The 18,506-nt window shown below is 43.5% G+C and overlaps 1 protein-coding gene across 1 annotated transcript in view; it reads right to left on the reverse strand.

Annotated features, from left to right (window-relative positions):
- Positions 1–17,037, reverse strand: part of PKHD1 (PKHD1 ciliary IPT domain containing fibrocystin/polyductin) — a 340,735-nt gene extending 323,698 nt beyond the window's left edge. The window contains exons 1-7 of the mRNA XM_069974284.1: positions 16,977–17,037; positions 14,524–14,605; positions 14,111–14,188; positions 12,450–12,527; positions 11,076–11,208; positions 8,050–8,137; positions 5,102–5,159 (exon numbers count right to left, since the gene is read on the reverse strand). Coding sequence (XP_069830385.1) covers positions 5,102–5,159; positions 8,050–8,137; positions 11,076–11,208; positions 12,450–12,527; positions 14,111–14,171 — 418 coding nt within the window. The 5' untranslated portion in view covers positions 14,172–14,188; positions 14,524–14,605; positions 16,977–17,037. The remainder of the gene's footprint in view (positions 1–5,101; positions 5,160–8,049; positions 8,138–11,075; positions 11,209–12,449; positions 12,528–14,110; positions 14,189–14,523; positions 14,606–16,976) is intronic.
- Positions 17,038–18,506: the final 1,469 nt, after the last annotated feature.

Consider the following 18,506-nt stretch of genomic DNA (forward strand, 5'->3'; position numbering starts at 1 on the left):
TGTCCCTAAACCTGTCGCCCCAGACACCCACCGCCACCACAATCGGGAACAACTCCAGGAAAGCCAAATTCCGCACCAGACCCGCCTGCTCCCATGATCCCGGCCAGGACCCCGCGCACCACTGCCCTTGGCAGTATGCCCCGAAACCCACACTCCCAGCCGCATCCGTGAACAACTCCCAATCAACTGAATCCACCACCGGGGCCAACATCAACGACCTACCGTTATAGGTATCCAAGAACCCCGCCCACACAGCCAAATCGTCCCGATGCTCAACCGTCAACCTAATAAAATGATGAGGCGCCCGCACCCCAGCCGTCGCCCCCGCCAGCCGTCTACAAAAAACTCGTCCCATTGGCATAATCCTGCAGGCAAAATTCAATTTGCCCAGCAAGGATTGCAGCTCCTTCAGAGTGATTTTTCGTAATCCTTGCGCCCGCCGCACCTCGGCCTTCAGGGCCACAAGTTTATCCTCCGGCAGCCGGCACTCCATTCTACAGGAATCAATCACGATCCCCAAGAACTTTAGTGCCGTCGCCGGACCCTCTGTTTTTTCCGAAGCCAAGGGGACCCCAAACTGACCGGCAACCCACTCCATGGTACCCAACAAAGTTCCACAAATGGGCGAGTCGGGCGGCCCCACGAACAAAAAGTCGTCCAAGTAGTGAATGACTGACTTCAAGCCCGCCAGGTCCCGCACCGCCCATTCCAGGAAAGAACCAAACGCCTCAAAATAAGCGCAAGACAACGAGCAACCCATTGGGAGGCAACGATCTACATAAAACTTTCCCTCCCAATGACAACCTAACAGCCTCATGCTGTCAGGGTGTACGGGTAACAGGCGGAAAGCGGACTCAATGTCCGTCTTGGCCAGCAGAGCCCCCTGCCCATAGTCCCGCACCCATGCCACAGCGGCGTCGAAAGACGTATAAACCACCGAACAAAGTTCAGGGTCTATACCATCATTCACCGACTGACCATGAGGGTATGACAGATGGTGAATGAGCCGAAATTTATTCGGCTCCTTCTTAGGAACGACCCCCAGCGGAGAAACAACCAAATTGGACAAGGGGAGTGACTCAAAAGGCCCTGCCATCCGCCCCATGGCCACCTCCTTGTCCAATTTTTCCTGAACCACCCGCGGATGCAAATACGCCGACTTCAAATTGCGCAACGAGAAAGGCACCTCATAAGGAGGGGCCGGGATGACAAAGCCACAAGTAAAACCGTCAAACAGCAACAACGCCTTCCCCCTATCCGGGAATCTATCTAGAAACGGTCGCATCGCGCCCACCCTCACCGGCGTCACCCCCATGACCAGAACTACCGCCCCCTCGCCCCTTGCCTTTTCTAAAACACCGCGCCGTGCCGTGCGATGTCCCACCACAAGTCCCGCAGACATGCTTGAATTTACAGGCGCCCCCGTATTTGCACTGGCCCTCGTTAAAGAGCCAGCACAAACCGGACTTGCCGCTCCCCGCTGGCGAGGCCTGTCCGGACGGTCCTGCGTGGCCGGCCGAGCCGGCCCCCCCCTGAAAGGGCTGACCATAACGCGCCGAACCCATTACCCGCAGCCACAGACCAATATCTTTTTGGTCCCAGCGAATACTGGGCCTGACCGCCTTACGCTGACGAAACTGTTCGTCGTAGCGGAGCCAAAACTGGCCCCCATAAACACGCTGAGCTTCCCCAATTGAGTCCAAGTAGCAAAACAAAGCCGCGCAGTTCTGCGGCGCCTTGTCGCCGATCACGCTGGCCAAGATCGCAAACGCCTGGAGCCAATTAGAGAAGGTCTGAGGAATAAGACGCCACCGGCGCTTCTCCTCCTCTTCCTTCTTACTCTCAAATCGCTTCCCTTTGTCAAGATTGAACTTATCCAACGGGAGAAGGGAGAAAATCTCCACGTACTCATCCCGGCCAATCTTGTCCCTCACCTCCTGCTTCAGGTGGGCCCCCAACGGCCCCTCAAAACACACATACACCTCCCCTCGAGCCCGATCATCCATCCTCACCCAATCCACCTCCCTATCCTTATCCGTTTGCACTGCAACCGCCACACCCCCTGGACCCCCTACTTCCAACGCCCTACCCCCCGCTGGTATCTCCGCGTCAGTCCATGCCACCGCCGGCGACGTACCCCCCACTGGCCCCCTGCCCCCTCCCGCCAAATATGCCCTAAAACCACTAAACAATTCATGCCACATAGCGCTATCACCGGGCGCACCCCCCCCCCCAACCCCCCCAGGGCCAGCAACCATGGGGGCCCTACCCCCCACCTCCCCCCTAATTACATCAGACACAGAAGACATCACAAGAGACAACTCACCAGGCTGCCCGGGCGCTGTGTTCCCGCCAGCCGGAGGTCCGGGATCTCCATGACGACCGCTCTCACTTGCCGCTGCGCCGTCGTCCACCACTCTCTGAGAGGGAGCAGAACTGGGCTGGCCGCTGCAGGTTCGGCACTGATGGACCGGAGCAGGGGCCCCCGAGCCCCCCGCCGCCACGACACTCCTGGGCCCACTGGGACCCGGTGGCTCCCAAGAAGGGGAACCGATGGCATTGAGGCCGACATCCCTGCGCCCGGCCCGGACCGTGGGCCAGCGCGAAGTACCAGGACGCCCCCCTGCCGGGGGCGGGCGACAGGCTCCTCCCCCGACTGGATCATCGCCAGGGGAGCTAGCCGCAGCAGCAGGTGCAGGACGACAGGAGGGGGGAGGGGAGCCACGGGCCCGCAGCCTCAGCCTCCCCCGCTCCGCAGAACCCGGCCGCTTCCTCGGATTCCTCCCAGGCCGGGCCCCGCGACCGGTGCGAGGAGGAGGCGGAGCCTGGCCTGTAGGGTCCCCGGAGGGGCTCACATGCTGTCGCCGGGTTCTAACGCCCGCCTCCGGGCTGAGCCGTGTCGGCGGCCGGGAGCGCCGGGAGCTCCGCTGGCGGGGAGGGGGGGAGGAGGGGGAGAGGGGATCAATCTGGAGCTCGGCCGCACCAGAACCCTCACCTGACCGGGCCAGGGATCCCCCGCCAGCATCGCCGGACGGCACCGGACGGAGCGCCGCCCGAATCTGTTCTTCAAACAAGCCGCGGTCTGCAGCCGAAGCGGCCGCCTCCCGCAGCTGATCCAGCAAGGCAGCCAGAGACATGGTAGGCCAGATCTTTCCCTAACTGCCAATCTCCCTGACACTCTTCACACTGCTCTCTCCTCCCGAGTGTTACCATGAGGAGAGAGCCAGTCCCTTAAGTAAACTCTGTCCCCTCCTTGTCCCCTCCCCTAGCAACTCCCGCGTTATACTTCCTTTCTACCAATTTTAACCCCTTCATGGCTGGACACCCCGTCATGGCGGCTTACCGCTCACGAGGGTCGCGTGCAGCCTTTCTTTATTGGCAAATACAGGCTCAGTGATGGGGGCAGGGTCGGCTCCAGGCTTTTGCTGGCCCTCGAGCGACAGAACCTCAGCGGGCCCCTCGTCCATCCACTTATGCACCCATAATCCACACTATATGCACAATCACTTGAGACACCACTAACATACACAAACACATTATTGACACAGACACTGACTGACAAATACTGACTGACACTGACAGTCTTCTCTCTCTTTCTCTCTGTCGGGCTGCTCTCCACACTGAGGTTGAGGACCTTCGGGTCATGTGATCAGGTCATTCACCCTTTTCTCTCTCATGTCCTGCTCCGTCACCTGTGTCTTCTGATGTTCAGCACTCACCCTAAACTACAGTGAGCGGGCTGAACATTGGGGCCCTAGAGGCGCTGTGCGCCCCGGCACTTGCCCGGGTAAGCCCCGGGCTGACGCCGACCCTGACTGGGGGGGTGGGGCATGGTCACATGCTCCTCCATGTCGGCCATCTTATAAACAGACTTACCACAGAGCATTTTAGCTCTGTGAGGTACACAGGGACCTGCTGTCAGTATATACAGTGAGTACACAGGGACCTCCTGTCAGTATATACAGTGAGTACACAGGGACCTCCTGTCAGTATATACAGTGAGTACACAGGGAGCTGCTGTCAGTATACAGTGAGTATACAGGGAACTGCTGTCAGTATATACAGTGAGTACACAGGGACCTCCTGTCAGTATATACAGTGAGTATACAGGGAACTGCTGTCAGTATATACAGTGAGTACACAGGGACCTCCTGTCAGTATATACAGTGAGTACACAGGGACCTCCTGTCAGTATATACAGTGAGTACACAGGGAGCTGCTGTCAGTATACAGTGAGTATACAGGGAACTGCTGTCAGTATATACAGTGAGTACACAGGGAGCTGCTGTCAGTATATACAGTGAGTACACAGGGGGCTGCTGTCAGTATATACAGTGAGTACACAGGGAGCTGCTGTCAGTATATACAGTGAGTACACAGGGAGCTGCTGTCAGTATATACAGTGAATACACAGAAAGCTGCTGTCAGTATATACAGTGAATACACAGAAAGCTGCTGTCAGTATATACAGTGAGTACACAGGGAGCTGCTGTCAGTATATACAGTGAGTACACAGGGAGCTGCTGTCAGTATATACAGTGAGTACACAGGGAGCTGCTGTCAGTATATACAGTGAGTACACCTACTAATACTGTACACTGAACTATTTTACAATAAAGTAGCCAACCTCTATCAGTTTTTTAACAGAAGTAATTTCAAATCTGTATAACTTTCTGTCAGCAGAGAGCAACGTGTCCTGCAGGACATACAGCAGATTATAAGAGTGGATTTTTTTTAAAATAGAAGTAAATTACAAATCTGTATAATTTATAAATTTCTGACACCATTCATAAACATTTTTTTTTCCTCCAGAGTACCTCGTTAAAGTAATTTACATACAGTTTTTGCCAATTTAGGCTTCGTTCACACAGAGCAAAACAGGAGTAATTCCGTGGCGGCGAATGCCTCCCTGTCATAATGACAGTCTATAGGAGGCTCGTGCGACATGTCCATTCTTCAGAGAGACGCCCAGAGAGGAGGCGCGTGAGCCTTGCATAGACTGTCATTATGACAGGAAGGCTGGTGGGATTACACCTGTTTTGCTCCGTGTGAACGGCGCCTTAATCACAAAACCAACACAATGGGATGAGATGATTCTTACCAGGAACTCCACCTGATGGGCCAATGGCGTGAATCACCGGGGTCTCTGCTACTGAGAACTGTAGAGAAGTCACCAAAAAGAAATTAAAATAAATATAACACAATAATCCCAGCAAAGATCACAAAATATTTTCATAACAGACATAACTATAAAATATCAGCACAGAATGTATCTGTAAGGGCGCACACAGTACAGCATATCTCAACACCCAGTCTCACAATCTTACAGTGAACTTAAAGGGATACTCCAGCAAAATTATTTTCTTTCAAATTAAATGGTTTCAGAAAGTTTTATAGATTTGTAATTTACTTCTATTTAAAAATCCCAAGCCTTCCAGTACTTATCAGCAGCTGTATGTCCTGCAGGAAGTGGTGTATTATTTCCAGTCTGACCCAGTGCTCTCTGCTGCCACCTCTGTCCATGTCAGGAACTGTCCAGAGCAGGAGACGTTTCTATGGGGATTTGCTACTGCTGGACAGAGGTGGCAGCAGAGAGAACTGTGTAGACCAGAAAGAATACATCACTTCCCGGAGGGCATACAGCAGCTGATAAGTACTGAAAGACTTGAGTTTTTTTTTTTTTTTACAGAAATCATTTACAAATCTGTATACATTTCTGACACCAATTGATTTAAAAAATCAACTCTTCAGAATCTCAAATTATCAGAGAATTTCCTCCAATTTTGTAAAGGGAAATTAAAGGGTTTATACAGGACTTTAAAAAAAAAAAAAAAAAAAAAAAATCGAACAAAAAAAAAAAACTACTTTATCCAAAAACTGCGCCACACCTGTCCTCAGGTTGTGTGCGATATTACAGATCTGCTTCTTTCACTCTGCATTATTAAAACCGCCTTTAAAGCAGCATTTTAATATATATATATTTTTTTCTGAGAGGTTGAAATGAACAGAATCACTTGCGGAGTCCTCCAGCATGGTAAAGCGGAACGTGCCTGAAATCTGCCACAATGCGGCTGCTAATTATGCAAGAGGGAGGTCAGTGGCATCCAGGAGAATGGGAAGGCATTAGGGAGATAAGCAGTGACCACCAGCTGACAGGTAAACTTTCTGTGAGCTGTTTAAACTTGTCACTGCCTACAGCAAACTGCAAACTGCTGGCAGGAGCCAAGTGCCGAAACAAAGCCACACATTGTGCTCTTTTTAGTCTGGAATGTGACTCATTAACTTTATTCCCTGGCGATATTTAATCAGAGCTCTGAGAAGATCTTTATGGCATGCAAATACTTTTCACATTAAACAAAAGTGACTCTAATGTTGTTTAGGCTGGAAGCGTCGCTGCTGCTATAAGTCTGCCGTATAGCGAATGAATGGCAATCTGCTTAACACTAGGAGAGAGTCAAGGACTTTAATTACTTGAGACTCACTTGTTCAGAGAGTAACTCCATTATTATTATACTAACAGCAACACATGGGGAATGGCGGCTACCAAGGTGAGCTCTTAAAGGGCAACTAAACACACTGGTACATTAATTATGGTTCCTATATACCAGAATATAACTACTATAATACTGCCCCTATATACAAGAATATAACTACTATAATACTGCTCCTATATACAAGAATTTAACTACTATAATACTGCTCCTATATACAGGAATATAACTACTATAATACTGCTCCTATATACAAGAATATAACTACTATAATACTGCCTCCTATATACAAGAATATAACTACTATAATACTGCCCTCTGTATATACAAGAATATAACTACTATAATATAACTACTATAATACTGCCTCCTATATACAGGAATATAACTACTATAATATTGCTCCTACATACAAGAATATAATTACTATAATACTGCTCCTATATACAAGAATATAATTACTATAATACTGCTCCTATATACAAGAATATAACTACTATAATCCAAAAACGGAGATAAAGAAGCTTGCACTCACCAAAACCACTGCGGTATAAGTCCGTTTTATTTAGTCTTGATAGACATGAGTGGGGAGGGGAAGTGAAGGCAGGGGCATCCAGTGGACTTGCCACTGGACGCCCCTGCCTTCACTTCCCCTCCCCACTCATGTCTATCAAGACGGAATAAAACGGACTTATACCGCAGCGGTTTTGGTGAGTGCAAGCTTCTTTATCTCCGTTTTTGGATTATCCTTGTATCTCTACATGGCTTTTTGCAACCCTATGCTGCATACCGTAGCCTAATTATCCTCACCTCGCACATCCTAGCTCGTGGGCATACATTATATGTTTTTGGACTCTGGTGCAAACTCAGAATTTCTTCCTCAGTCACATAACTACTATAATACTGCTCCTATATACAAGAATATAACTACTATAATACTGCTCCTATATACAAGAATATAACTACTATAATACTGCTCCTATATACAGGAATATAACTACTATAATACTCTTCCTATGCACAAGAATATAACTACTATAATACTGCTCCCTATATACAAGAATATAACTACTATAATACTGCTCCTATATACAAGAATATAACTACTATAATACTGCTCCTATATACAAGAATATAACTACTATAATACTGCTCCTATATACAAGAATATAACTACTATAATACTGCTCCTATATACAGGAATATAACTACTATAATACGCTTCCTATGCACAAGAATATAACTACTATAATACTGCTCCCTATATACAAGAATATAACTACTATAATACTGCTCCTATATACAAGAATATAACTACTATAATACTGCTCCTATATACAGGAATATAACTACTATAATACTCTTCCTATGCACAAGAATATAACTACTATAATACTGGACACCAGTGATGGGGGTTATACACCAGACCTCTACATACAATATAATTGGTCTTGGATGTAAAGCACCATCTTTAGCAACATCAAAACCCACAAAAAAATTAACTTAGTCCCAATGGAAATCATTTCGGAGTATAATTGTATTCTGATATCTGTCCTACCATATAGGTGATCACTGTAGTCTGTATGACTCTCTCTCCATTATAGATCACTTGCAGCTCATAGGAGTCATCCTGATGCCTCACTGGTCTGTCAGAAACAGTAAAATGGGATCAGGTTTGTATATATGTTCACGTATTCCAAAAATATCCATAGTCCAGTATATATATAAACAATAACATTTCTTAGATGTCTGGATGTGGTGGTGGTGGTGATGATGGTGATGGTGGTGGTGATGATAGTGGTGGTGGTGATGATGATGATGATGATGATGATGATGATGATGATGGTGATGATGGTGGTGGTGATGATGATGGTGGTGGTGGTGGTGGTGATGATGATGATGGTGGTGGTGATGGTGGTGATGATGTTGGTGATGGTGGTGATGATGCTGGTGGTGGTGGTGATGATGGTGGTGATGATGATGATGATGATGGTGATGATGGTGGTGGTGGTGGTGATGATGATGGTGGTGGTGGTGATGGTGGTGATGATGCTGGTGGTGGTGATGATGGTGGTGATGGTGATGATGATGATGGTGGTGATGATGGTGGTGATGATGGTGGTGGTGGTGGTGATGATGATGGTGGTGGTGGTGATGGTGGTGATGATGCTGGTGGTGGTGATGATGGTGGTGATGGTGATGATGATGATGGTGGTGATGATGGTGGTGATGATGGTGGTGGTGGTGGTGATGATGATGGTGATGTTGGTGGTGCTGGTGATGATGATGATGGTGGTGATGATGATGATGGTGGTGATGGTGGTGATGATGCTGGTGGTGGTGATGATGGTGGTGGTGGTGGTGGTGGTGATGATGGTGGTGGTGGTGGTGGTGATGATGATTATGGTGGTGGTGATGGTGGTGAAGGTGGTGATGATGATGGTGGCACAACCTTCTAAACTACTTCCTCATGTTGATTGAAGGTACCATCAGTGTAAAATGAATGCTCTTTATAGTCATGGATTTATATGTTGCCATCCTCTTTGATTCAATGAATATCTATCCAAAATATCTAAAATAGTACTTACTGAACACATACTGCAACCAGCAAGATTTCTCTCCTGGTAGTGGAAGATTTTCTAGGCTACTTTCTAGAACTGCAAAAAAGGGGTCTGTGGAGTCTCAGTTGCGAGTCTCAAAATACAGGTGCAATATGACAAGGTTTTACCAAAGCCAGGCATCCATCTACAGACAGCAGTTTCAGGGTATTTGCCCCTCATCAGTGTGGAGCAGGATTCTGGCTAACAGGGGCAATAAAAAGTAGACCAACAAAACATAAGAATCACTGAGCTCTGGGAGATCAGTGAACATTGGGAAGATACCTGCCCTTCACAGAATACCAATAACCAATGGATGTCTACCCATTAATTGTATTGTTGCATACAAGGTGTCAGCCCATAAAGTAATGGAGGACACACAAGGTGAAAAGTTTTTTTTCCTCATCTTGTTCACCTCTAGATTGCTGGATGAATGTGAACAAATCTGAACACGTCATATGATGGTGGTGGAGGTTGTGATTCAACAATGCAAGCTTCTGAGCTTCCTTTCCACCATAAGGGTATGTTCACACTGAGGAATAGGTGAGGAATTTCAAGCCGAATTTGCAATTGATTTTATGCGTATTGTAAAATATTTACAGAGCAATGTCCCATTGTGTTCAATGGGAATGTTCCACCACGCATCCAATTTCCGCCCAAAGAATTGACATTTTAATTCTTTGGTTGGATTCCACTAGAGAAATCCCATAGAAGTCATTGGGGCTTTGAATTTCCACTTTCTGCCCAAATTCTGTGCCAACTCAAGAAGAGGAAATTTTCCTCTTCAATTCCTCACCCATTTCTCAGTGTGAACATACCCTAACATACCTTTCATGTTATAGAGATAAAGGGGGGGATTTATCAAACATGGTGTAAAGTGAAAATGGCTCAGTTGCCCCTAGCAACCAATCAGATTCCACCTTTCACTCCTTACAGACTCTTTGGGAAATGAAAGGTGGAATCTGATTGGTTGCTAGGGGCAACTGAGCCAGTTTCACTTTACACCATGTTTGATAAATCTCCCCCAAAGAATCTATTTGATGGCAGAATTCCTGACCAATGGCCGTTCGTCCATTTAACATATATTGTACCCAAAGTACATGCATGTTCCCCAATTTCCTCAGCAAGACAGGGTCATAATAAAGTAGTGTGCAGATACTAATTACCGTACATGTATGTAAAGCAAAAAGGTACCAAGGATGTTGGACCCATCCAATCTTAGCTTGTTGTAGTTTGTAGAGTTCACATGGTAAGATTTCCAAAACCAGGAAGGTTCCTAATGTTCTTATAGTACAAAAATAATGCACTTTATAATTTATCTTATCAGACAAAAAATGCTTTTTTCTGCTTACAAGCATTCCCTCTCCTCAATCCTAATACACTGTGTTGCACTCTGAAAAATCAACACAGTCCCATCCTGTATCTAGTTTAGGGGTCAAGTTACAAGAAAGCAACTCTATGGAGGGAGGAGGGGGAGAGCCTGGGTACACAGGCCACAGGCAGAGGGAGAGAAGATAAGAGACAGCTCTGTATGTAAAAATATCACTCCAGGGATAATACACAGTTTAGACTGCTCACTACAGCTTTATTATGGCTTTCATATTGCTGCGGCTGTTTTTTAGGCTGAACAAAAAGACAGTACAGGATATCCTCCTCTTTGTGTGTGCAGACACCATAGATATTTCACTCCGCTCACCAGTTTCAGGAGAAATTAAAAATTTCAGAGCAGAAATCTGCAGAAAAATGCCATATATATATATATATATATATATATATATATATATATATATATATATATATATTATTTTTTTATATATATATATATATATATATATATTTATATAGGCCAGGTATAGTGCAGCTTATCCTAAAAAAAAAATCACCTGAAACAACAGTTGCCCTTTAAGCAGAGACCCTCCAGCTTACACATATATTTCCCCTGCCTAGTCTATAGGCAGATCTATTCTCGTACATCCAGGTAGCATACCTTGTTTTACATTGGATAGAAGACGTGTAAGACAGGAGGCGGTCACAGATCACTGGAGGTCTTTGTGGACTTGTCATGAGAACCTGGGCTCCACGTCCCATAGTGACCAGATGGTGGTTGTCCATGGTGCTGCCTGGGTATTATAAGAGAGGAACATAGTGTCTACTGCCTGAGCCTTGGCCCATCTTGGCTCATCACCGACTGAGATAATGATATTATCATAGGGAAGAGCAATAATAGAATATTCTATCTTCTGGTCATTGATTCTATCCAGATGCAAAAAATCATCACTGGAACCCAATGGACAAGAGGCATCATAGTATAGAGCAGGGGCGGCCAGCTTTAGCTGTCCAGGCATAATGGGAATTGTAGTTGTAAAACAGTTGGAGGGCCACAGAATAAAACCCACAAAAAAAGTCGGTTTCCCTCTTAGTGTCCTATTACATGGAGCGATTTTTAACGATTAACGACTATCGATAAACAATCACAAACGGATTGTTTATCGTTAACCTGAAATCGTTCACCATATTACACGGAATGATGGTCGTTAGTTATGCTGCATTTACACGAAGAGATAATTCGCCCAATCGATCGTTTAACGATTTTGAAGCAACGATTTGGTTTTTATAACGATCAGCGTTTAGATGAATAAATCGTAAGAAAATTCGTAAGAAAAATCGTTATTGCGATCGTTTTTAAGATCGCTTAAGCTCATCTTTTACATAGTCTTTGAAAGACTGTTTACACGAAGCGATCTGCAAATTTTTTGCGAACGATGAACGACGATTTGTGAATATGCTGAATGAGTAAAATAAACGATTTTTCGCCCTTCACTTGATTGTTTGCTGTGTTTACACGGAACGATTATCGCTCAAATGCGATCGTTATAGCGAAAATTCAAACGATAATCATTCCGTGGAAACGCAGCATTACGATCGTTACTGCGATCATTATTGGGATCGTTACTATGATCGTTTACTCCATCTGATCCCAGCCAAACGATGAAGAATGTGCAATTACACTGAACGATTAGTGAAAAAATGCAGAACTTGAGCGAAAGAATATGGAATTACAGCGACAATTAGTGAATGGTAAGAGGATAGGACCAATGTTGGCCTGATCCTCTCTCTCTATAGGACCCCTAGGCCTCTGTGGTGTGTATGCCCTCTATGTGAGCACAGAACGATAAGCCTATATGGTGACATAGTTAGAAGTCAATCCTGCCAACCTCCCAATGTGCACAGCAAATGCACATAGTATAAGGAGAGGGGTGACAGCCACCACCAGATGCACCTGGTGACACGTTATCTTCCTAAGAAGACACACACACACACACACCTACACCACCTTCTTCCAGTATTACCTGTAACTTACCATTAAAAAGGATGGTTATCAATGTGCCCCCAGCAGTGCTGCCCACCAGGGGAGATGCCCTGTAGCTCATACCAGATGCTTAAAGGAAACAAAATAAACAAGAATAAGAAAAAAAAAAGCATTCCAGTATTGGCTACATACAGACAAGAGAGTGCACGAAGCTGTAATGGCCTGTACGGCTATTGTCATCCTGACCTCATGTGACTGATATGGTAACAGTGGCCGATACTACAAAAACATCTATCTATTATCTATCTATCTATCTATCTCCTATCTATCTATCTATCTATCTTCTATCTATTATCTATCTATCTATTATCTATCTATCTATCTATCTATCTATCTATCTATCTATCTATAAAGTAACGATGATCAGCGGCACACCAGTAGCGTGAAAAACCGAAGTAATTTATTGTTCAAACTTCAGAACATTCAATATATGCAGCACAGCAAAGCACGACGTTTCGGCGGGGTGACTGCCATTTTCAAGTGCACTTGAAAATGGCGGTCACCCCGCCGAAACGTCGTGCTTTGCTGTGCTGCATATATTGAATGTTCTGAAGTTTGAACAATAAATTACTTCGGTTTTTCACGCTACTGGTGTGCCGCTGATCATCGTTACTTTATTGATTGAAGTTCGTGGTCGGAATCATATCGGCTGGCACCCGCGCGTTGTGACTTGGAGTGCCACTCGTTTCTACATTCTATCTATCTATCTATCTATCTATCTATCTTCTATCTATCTATCTATCTATCTTTTATCTATCTATCTATCTATCTATCTATATTATCTTCTATCTATCTATCTATCTATCTATCTATCTATCTCCTATCTATCTATCTATCTATCTATCTATCTATCTATCTATCTATCTCCTATCTATCTATCTATCTATCTATCTATCTATCTATCTATCTATCTCCTATCTATCTATCTATCTATCTATCTATCTATCTATCTATCTATCATCTATCTATCTATCTATCTCTCTATCTCTCTCTCTATCTATCTATATTATCTCCTATCTATCTATCTATCTATCTATCTATCTATCTATCTATCTATCTATCTATCTATCTATCTCCTATCTATTATTTATCTATCTCCTATCTATCTATCTATCTATCTATCTATCTATCTATCTATCTATCTATCTATCTATCTATCTATCTCTCTATCTCTCTCTCTCTCTATCTATCTATATTATCTCCTATCTATCTATCTATCTATCTATCTATCTATCTATCTATCTATCTATCTATCTATCTCCTATCTATTATTTATCTATCTATCTATCTATCTATCTATCTATCTATCTATCTATTATCTATCTCCTATCTATCTATCTATCTATCTATCTATCTATCTATCTATCTCCTATCTATCTATCTATCTATCTATCTATCTATCTATCTATCTATCTATCTATCTCCTATCTATCTATCTATCTCCTATCTATCTATCTATCTATCTATCTATCTCCTATCTATCTATCTATCTATCTATCTATCTATCTATCTATCTATCTCTTACAACTTACTCTGTTTTCTAAGTCATAGTACATCTTTTTTCCCTCTTCTTCTTTGCATATCTTAATTTATATATGTAACCTGAGGGATTCCAGGTCCTGTCATCCACCGCAGCCTTCACTATTACTTACCGAGAGCAAATAACAGCTGGGAAACAAACACATAAATCACCGAGTTCTGCCACTTCTTCATTTTGAGTCTGCAATCTCCTAATATAATCAAATAAAGGAAAAAAAAACTTTATTGAAAGAAGAAGTCCTCCGATCGTGGTATCAGTACCTATAAGTGGCGCTAACGTCGTCCTATATGTCACTGCAAGTTTCACACTCCTGAGATCACCCCCACCCACACACACACATACAGTATATAACTATATTCATCGTAGGAAAAATACTGTTAAGCTATATGGTATATGGTACTGTACTGCACAAGCAACATATGGCAAAGTTATATGAGCAGAAAAAAAAATATATATATATATATATATATATATATATATATATATATATATATATACATACACTGTATATATATTATCACTTACCTAAGCAATCAAGTTCAGGTAACTTCGCTCATCTGTAAGTTCGCTCATCTCTTATGACAGTATTATTTATTATACATAGCCCCTGAAATTACATCAAAATCTGTCTAAAAATAGTAAAAGTATAATTTATGCATCGTATGGCAGTATTATTTATTATATTCCGCTTCTTATAGTCATCATAAGAAGTCATAGTCATCATCATAGTCATAAGTTGTCTATAAATAGTGATGGGACTATATTTATCCATTGTATGACGGAATTGTTTATTATATGCAGTCTTTAAAATAACAGTAAAAGCTGCCTAAAATGGTAAGCATGATATTATTTATGCATTGCATGGCAGTATCATATTATATATTTAGTTTATTATAGTAAAATATAGTAAAAGCTACCTAAAATGGTAAGGGCGGTATTATTTACCCATTGTATGGCAGTAGTATTTTATATATTTAACTTCTTATAGTAAAAGCTGTCTAAAATAGTGTTGAGGTTATTATTTATGCATTGTATGGCATTATTATTTTATATATTCAGCTTCTTGTAGTAAAAGCTGTCTAAAATGGTGATGAGGATATTATTCATGCACAGTATGGGGGTATTATTTATTATATGCAACCTCTAGAATTACAGTAAAAACTGTCTAAAAATGGTGAGGGTGGTATTATTTATGCAGTGTATGACAGTATTATTTTATGTATTCAGTTTCTTATAGTAAAAGCTGTCTAAAAATGGCGATAAGGATATTATTTATCAACTGTATGGCAGTATTATTTATTATATAGGACCTGCGCGGTGGTACACGGGGCAATATGGCTTGATCAATTCATATACAGACACTCTGGTGTTGATTTTTAATATAGGCCTAGCGGCATTAGTATCAACCATAGTTGGGATGTGCAGTGGTTCCATTCTCTCCAGTTCGTGTTTTACAGTTCTCCCTCTCTGAACAGCTAGCACTCCTTTATAAGACCCACATGACCAAAATTAGCAGGATATGCCTGTGCTCACATGTCTGGACCCTATGTCTTCCCCATTCTGTGAGAGCAGCAATGGTAAGTGTAATACCATATCCATACTTGTGTCGTTTGGGGGCAGCCTTCCCCGCCGGTGGTGCTGGCTGGGTTTTGGTGGGGCTTTTTGGGTCTGGTCCTGTGACATTGGGGTTGCAGGGCCGTTCCATGGCCTCCCTTCCCTGCACGTGCACGCTTTGCGGGGTTGGCGGTCGCTGACCGACACGGTGTGGAGTTAGCGTAGGGACCCGTGTGGACCAGAGGACCTGCGCGGTGGTACACGGGGCAATATGGCTTGATCAATTCATATACAGACACTCTGGTGTTGATTTTCAATATAGGCCTAGCGGCATTAGTATCAGCCATAGATGGGATGTGCAGCGGTTCCATTCTCTCCAGTTCGTGTATTATTTATTATATGCTGCCTCTAAAATGACTGTAAAAGCTAAGTAAAATGGTAAGAGTGGTGTTATTTATGCATTGTATGGCAGCATCCCTTCATATATTTAGCTTATTCATAGTAAAAGCTGTTTAAAAATAGTGATGGGGTATTATTTATCCATCGTATGGCAGTATTATTTATTATATGCGGCCTCTAAGATGTCAGTAAAAACTGAGCAAAACGGTAAGTTGTTCAGTAATATTTGTGGATTGTATGGCACTTTTTTTTGATATTCAGCTTCTTACTGTAAAATCTGTCTAAAAATAGTGATGGGGGTATTATTTATCCATCGTATGGCAGCATAATTTATTACATGCTGCCACTAAAGTGACAGTAAAAACTGAGTAAAACGGTAAGTTCATTATTATTTATGCATGGTATGGCAGTATCTTTTGATATAGTCAGCTCCTTATTGTTAAATCTGTCTAAAAATGGTGATGAGGTATTATTTATCTATCGTATGGCAGTATTATTTATTATATGCTCCCATTAAAGTGACAGTAAAAACTGTGTAAAACGGTAAGTTCAGTATTATTTATGCATGGTACGGCAGTATCTTTTGATGTAGTCAGCTTCTTATTGTCAAATCTGTCTAAAAATGGTGATGAGGTATTATTTATCTATTGTATGGCAGTATTATTTATTATATGCCACCTCTTAAGTGACAGTAAAAGCTGTCTAAAAAGGTGAGGGTGATAATATTTATGCATTGTATGGCAGTATAATTTTATATATTTGTCTTCTTATATTATAGTAAAAACTGTTTTTTAAATAAAACTTGCTAAAGCTCTTCTGTTTTTCATCTGTTAAGGTGACCTTCTTAGAACATGGGACATGGGACTCACGTTAAAGACTAAGCGTAGCGGTAGACACATAAGGATGCAGTGTGGGTTAGTGTAGACGTCCGGGTGACAACACCTTCGGGCCACCATAACTGACTTTCCACACTGGTAAAAGAGAGCCAAGATAATACAATGACCATAGATATAGTATATACTTACAGGTTCTATGTTGCAGAAAACTTCACAGAGAAGATGGAGAATTGGAGATGATGAATTCCAGGGATCAGGAATTCCATCATCATCTTCGCATGGTGGTGGCGTAGCGTTCAGTGTCCAGTTGTACTGTGCCCATAGTTAATTTATTGTACGCTCCTGTAACACACGATCCTTGTGCTGGTGTCCTCAGTGCTTATACCTGCACCCAAGGCTTAATCATTGACCTAAACTTTCTGAAAGAGAAAAAAAAACCTGTGCAGGAAGTGAGTGACGCTTCTGTCCTGCCGAGATTATTACACATTCACAAACTGGTGGCTTAATGCCGAATGCCTGAGATTAGAGAGTCGATTATTGTGGAAATGCTGCTCTTAGATTCCTCAGATAGGGCTGTGCAGTATAACTAGATGGATGTGGCTTTAAGGGCTGTATTGTGATGGGACAACCTGTGTTATGAGGGCACTTGTACAGGATGGCTCTGTCATGGGGGTACTGTAATAGACTTACTCTGTTATGGGGGCTCTATTACAGGCTGGCACTATTATAGAATTACTATTGTAGGTTGGTATTGTTATAGTGTTACTGTTGTAGGCTGGCACTCATATGGGGTTACTGTTGCAGGCTGGCACTGTTATATGGTTACTGTTGTAGGCTGGCACTGTTATAGGGTTACTGATGTAAGCTGTCTCAGTTATAGGGTTACTGTTGCAGGCTGGCTCTGTTATTGGGTTACTATTGTAGGCTGGCTCTGTTATAGGGTTACTGTTGTAGGCTGGCACTGTTATAGAGTTACTGTTGTAGGTTGGCACTGTTATATGGTTACTGTTGTAGGCTGGCACTGTTATATGGTTACTGTTGTAGGCTGGCACTGTTATAGGGTTACTGTTGTAGGCTGGCTCTGTTATGGGGTTACTGTTCTAGGCTGGCACTGTTATAGGGTTACTGTTGTATGCTGGCACTGTTATAGGGTTACTGTTGTAGGCTGACACTGTTATAGGGTTACTGTTGTAGGCTGGCACTGTTATATGGGTACTGTTGTAGGCTGGCACTGTTATATGGGTACTGTTGTAGGATGTCTCAGTTATAGAGTTACTGTTATAGGCTGGCTCTGGTATAGGGTTACTGTCGTAGGCTGGCACTGTTATAGGGTTACTGTCGTAGACTGGCACTGTTATAGAGTTACTGTTATAGGCTGGCTCTGGTATAGGGTTACTGTCGTAGGCTGGAACTGTTATAGGGTTACTGTCATAGGCTGGCACTTTTAAAGAGTTACTGTTGTAGGCTGGCTCTGTGATAGGGTTACTGTTGTAGGCTGGCACTGTTATAGGGTTAATGTTCCAGGCAGTGGCGTAGCCACCGTGGTCGCGGGGGTCGCCGCCGCGACCGGGCCCGCCACAAAGGGGGGCCCGCGGGGCCCTCAGGGCCCCGCAAGGCCCTCCCTTTCAATCACTCTTGTGACCGCAAGCATGACTGGATGAGGTGATTTAGTGTACTGGATTTGGTCAGTAACAATATGGTGGTAGATGGTAGTGGTTG

Source organism: Dendropsophus ebraccatus, chromosome 6 (genome assembly GCF_027789765.1).
Source record: "Dendropsophus ebraccatus isolate aDenEbr1 chromosome 6, aDenEbr1.pat, whole genome shotgun sequence".
Lineage (NCBI taxonomy): Eukaryota > Metazoa > Chordata > Amphibia > Anura > Hylidae > Dendropsophus > Dendropsophus ebraccatus.